This window comes from Merops nubicus, unplaced genomic scaffold, assembly GCF_000691845.1.
Source record: "Merops nubicus isolate BGI_N331 unplaced genomic scaffold, ASM69184v1 scaffold26118, whole genome shotgun sequence".
Classification (NCBI taxonomy): Eukaryota; Metazoa; Chordata; class Aves; order Coraciiformes; family Meropidae; genus Merops; species Merops nubicus.
The window spans coordinates 3,857-8,042 of NW_008625499.1; the positions used below are offsets into that span (position 1 = coordinate 3,857).

General features: G+C 62.5%; 1 protein-coding gene across 1 annotated transcript in view; it reads right to left on the reverse strand.

Moving 5' to 3' along the window:
* COL10A1 (collagen, type X, alpha 1) overlaps positions 1 to 4,141 on the reverse strand; it is a gene marked incomplete at both ends in the record, with an annotated part of 7,404 nt that extends 3,263 nt beyond the window's left edge. The window contains 10 exons of the mRNA XM_008945707.1: positions 534 to 649; positions 894 to 947; positions 1,225 to 1,281; positions 1,549 to 1,596; positions 1,787 to 1,840; positions 2,133 to 2,186; positions 2,320 to 2,343; positions 2,558 to 2,593; positions 2,813 to 2,866; positions 4,079 to 4,141. Coding sequence (XP_008943955.1) covers positions 534 to 649; positions 894 to 947; positions 1,225 to 1,281; positions 1,549 to 1,596; positions 1,787 to 1,840; positions 2,133 to 2,186; positions 2,320 to 2,343; positions 2,558 to 2,593; positions 2,813 to 2,866; positions 4,079 to 4,141 — 560 coding nt within the window. The remainder of the gene's footprint in view (positions 1 to 533; positions 650 to 893; positions 948 to 1,224; positions 1,282 to 1,548; positions 1,597 to 1,786; positions 1,841 to 2,132; positions 2,187 to 2,319; positions 2,344 to 2,557; positions 2,594 to 2,812; positions 2,867 to 4,078) is intronic.
* Positions 4,142 to 4,186: the final 45 nt, after the last annotated feature.

A 4,186-nucleotide genomic window follows, 5' to 3' on the forward strand; every position in this document is an offset into this window, starting at 1 on the left:
GAACCAGCCCGGTTTGCCAAAGCTGAGAGGTCCCAGCCCCGCCACTCGCCCCGAATTCTGCAGCCCCCCACCAGGGGCCTTTCCAGCTGTCGGGTCGATAACAGGCAAGGGCCCAGACTGGTGCTGCTCCCCCCTGCCCCAGCTCTTGGCTTCAAAGCGGTTTTGCCCTTGCCCGGCCTGAAGGGCTCAGCCCCTTAATTGCTTTTCATCTTCAAAGCGCTCGGTGAGCTGGGGCAGCTTTAATCCCCACGTCCCGCTGGGAGCTGGGGGCTGCACCCCCCTTCAGCTCGGGGGGCTCGCTGGCCGTGGCTAGTTTGTGCCTGGTGGGTGAGTTAACAACCAGGGTGCCCAGGCCAGTGCTGGCCCTCGAGGTGTCCATCGGGATGTGGCTTTGCCACCCTCCCGGGGGCAGCTTCAAGGCTGGGAGGAGGGAGGTGGATGGGGCCAAGGCTTTGTTCTGCTCCTAGCCCTGGGTCCCCGGGAGGGGGGACACACTAATCTCCTGTCCCTCATGTCTAGGGCCAAGCACAGACCGGCTGGCCCCCGCCCCCGGGGACCCAGCGGGGAGACCAGCCAAGAGAAAGGAGCACGTTACCGGAGGGCCTGGGACGCCCTGTTCTCCAGAGACACCAACGTCACCCTTGGGGCCCTGAGGAGGGATGGAGAGGAGAGAGGTGAGGGTTGGGGTGGAGCAGGGGTACTAACCACCCTGGGGACCCCAGATCCCCTCATCTGGGAGCTGGCAGGGGATGGGTACAGGTTCCCCTGCCCAGGCAGCTGCCATGGGAAGAGCACCTTGTCCACCCTCCATCTCCCAGCCCCGGATCTGCCCCATTCCCCCAGAGGCAGGCACGCCTGGCTCCTGCTGGGAACCTGTCAGTGAGGTCACTCACCTGCCTGCCCTGCTTGCCGGGCTCCCCGAGGGCACCGGGGCGGCCTCGGTGTCCCTAAGGGTTGAAGAGAAAGATGATGAACATCCCTGGACAGAGCAACGGGGCTGAGGCAGCATCCTCAGAGCTGCATCCCCCAGAACCACCCTGCCCAACGTCCCACCCTGGGGTGCCCACTGGAGACGTGGTGGGGCTCAGCATCCCACCCATCTCAGTGTCTGAGTGGGCATGGGGAGCAGAGCAGCTCCCAAGCTCCCTGTGCCTCTCGACCAGGGGTGGCTCCTCCACTCAGGCACAGCTTGCTGGAGGTGGTGGTCCCTGGCAGCTCCATTACCTTCAGTCCCTGCAGTCCTTGGGGGCCCTTGGGGCCTGGTGGGCAGCTGGTCGGGCACTGGTGGGGAAGAAGCAGCACAGGTTCAGTTGGGAAAGGACCCAGAGGCTGTGGAGAAGCTGCATGGGGGAGGATGGGCTCCCAAAGCTGGGCTGAGTAGGGACACAAGGGCCCCACTGCTCACAGCATGGTTTTGGCTGGGGACCCTGCTCCTCCCTGCTCCACTGGCCCCCAGTTCCCAAATGACACTGGTATTTCAGGCCACTCTTCCAGCAGCTGTTACCCTCCCAAGGCCTGCTGAAGGGACAAGGTAATGGCAGCTCTCACCAAGAAATCAGCACTGCCTTCCAGTCCTTGGATGTGTCCTGGGGGGCCCTGGAGAGAAAGAGACCATCAGCACCCACAGTTCAGCACTGGCATTGTTTTACAGGGTGAGGAGGGGGGAGCAAGGCACGGGGTGGGAGGTGTGTGCCAGAACCCAAGTCCCAGCCCCAGCCCCTGGGTGGGACCTGGGTGGAAGCTTCTCCCTCCTGCAGAAGATGCTGGTGACTAGGGAGGTACTCACGGGTTTCCCTGGAGGGCCTGGGGGACCCCGCGGGCCATCGGGGCCAGGATCACCCTAGGAAAGAACAACCCCAGGAAAGGAGATTTAGGGGTGGGGAGGCAGCAGGCACTGCCAGAGCTGGGGTGGAGAGGGGTGGTGAAGCACCAGAGAACTGGGACATCCCCAGCCGTGAGCTGGGAGGGGATGGTGGCACCAGGGGACCTGTGCAGGCAGGGTCTGTCACTCCTCCATTCCCACTGCAGGACCCCACTCTCCCACTTGATGGGGTCATCCCCGTTCACCCCAAGATCCCCAAACTGTGGAGAAGCAGATGCTGGTCCTCCCGTGCCCCATGCTGACCCCTCACCTTGGGTCCCAGCGTTCCGATCTCTCCAGGAAGCCCAACCTGGCCTGGAAGCCCCTTAAGAAGAAGAGAGACATTCACTGAGTGAGAGAGCTCGAGCCCTGAGCCCCCTCTTTGGGGGTGCTGAGATTTGAGCTCTTCCAGCACAGCCCTGAGCAGGGTACCCTCTCAGGAGCCCCACAGCACTTACAGGTGGTCCTGGCAGTGAAGGACCCTGCAACAAGAAGAAAGACACAGTTGGTCCAAATTCTCTAACCCCCCCCCCAAAACCACCAGCACCCCTGCCCCATGCAGGACAGCAGCCCTGCCACCACCAAGGACGTGACAGGGGGAGCTGGGGCTGGATCCCTGCCCTGCTCCCACCCTGCCCATGGGTGCTGGAGAGACTGGGTGCATCACTGGCACCCGTGGGAGAGGCAGATACTCACGGGGAGCCCTGGTGGCCCTGGGAGTCCAGGCTGGCCCTGACAGGACACAAGGGGAGAGTCAGGAGGGTCTGGCCCCACGACCCCTGCTCTGCTTCTGTGTCAGCTGCTAAAATTCCTCCTCCATGCCCCTTCCACTCCATCACCCATGTCCCTGGCAGGGCCGTGGGGCTGCTCTCAGCCTGGCCAGTTCCTGCCAGCTCCAGGAGGGGAAGGTGGGAGCCCAGAGCTGCTCCCCTGGCACAGCCCCTCACTCACTTTAAGTCCTGGCCCTCCAACAGGTCCCGGCTCCCCTTTGGCTCCCGTCAGGCCCTGCAAGAGGAGAAATAAGGGGGGTTCCTGCCAGTCCTCCTGCTCTCCTGGGGCTCTTCCCAGTGCCAGGGGCCGAGGGTCATTCATGGGGAAAGCTGCAGCTGGTGCCCAGCCCTGCACCCTGATGGCACAGAGAGCCTCACAGCGCTGCCCAGAGCCCCCTGCCAGGGCTCAGCAGGGACCCCCGGGGGCAAGCACGGCTGCCCCAGCCCTGGCAGAGGCACACGGGGTCCCATGACCCCCCGTGATCCCCATTACACCAGCTCTGAGTCCATCCCTGGTGCCCCCGGGCGCCGCCCACGGCTGTGCCAGGGTTTGGCTCCCTGCAGCTGGTGGCTTGAGCTTCACCCATGGGTTCATTTCTGGATGCTACTGGGCATACTGGGCTGGAGCAAGTGGAGACCCCACGTCTGTATGCAGAGGAGCCCAACCCTCTTGCAGGCAGATCAGCGTGGATGAATAATTCATGCTTATAATGACAGTTATTATTCTATTCATTTATTATTGAAGAATAACTAAAACCCCACAGATTTATGAAGTGCCACCCAGAGACACAAAAGAGGACCCTGTGCTTTGGGTTTCTTTCTGATGAGCGAGTGAATGTCTGATGCTTGCAGGAACTTGCCCACGCAGCTCTGCACTGGGGACAGGAGACTGGCACCCAACCCCAACCCCCCCGGGCACCCATCAGCACCCCTGGGCACCCACTCTGCCCATCACACCACCAAGGCAGGGCAAGGAGGCAGCTCCGTGCCCTTTCTGCCCACCACCTTTGCCCTGGGCTGTGCTTCTGCCAGGGAGGGGACAGTGGAGGGAGTCACCAGGGCCACCTATGTGGGTGCCAAGGGGGTGACTCTGGGGTTGCTCCAGATTTATTCTGGAGGGAACAGGAGCTGAGCCAGGGCTCAGGACAGCAGCTGCAGTAAAGGACAAGGAGAAGGTTTTTCATCTGCAGGGGTGTTGGTGCTGTGCCTTTCCTGGGGGGTGGGGAAGTTTTTGGAGCCCCAGCAGTGGGAAGGGGTAGCAGCAGCCCTGCCCCAACCTGTGTTTGCTGCTGTGACTCAAAAGGTGCTTTCAGCTCCTGTATGGAGGGACTTTGGCACAGAAAAGGGATTCCTGTGCTGGGGGTGAGAGGAGTTTGTTGAGACCCTGCTGTGAGCTGGGGGGCTGCAGCCAGGGGGGGACAGGGGGGCACAGGGGGTCAGTACTCACATCAATACCCGGCTTCCCTGGAGGCCCATCTGGACCGGGGGCTCCGGGCTCCCCCTTGACACCCTTGGGAAGAGGAGAGGTGTGGGAGAGGGTTGGAAGCAGCTCCTC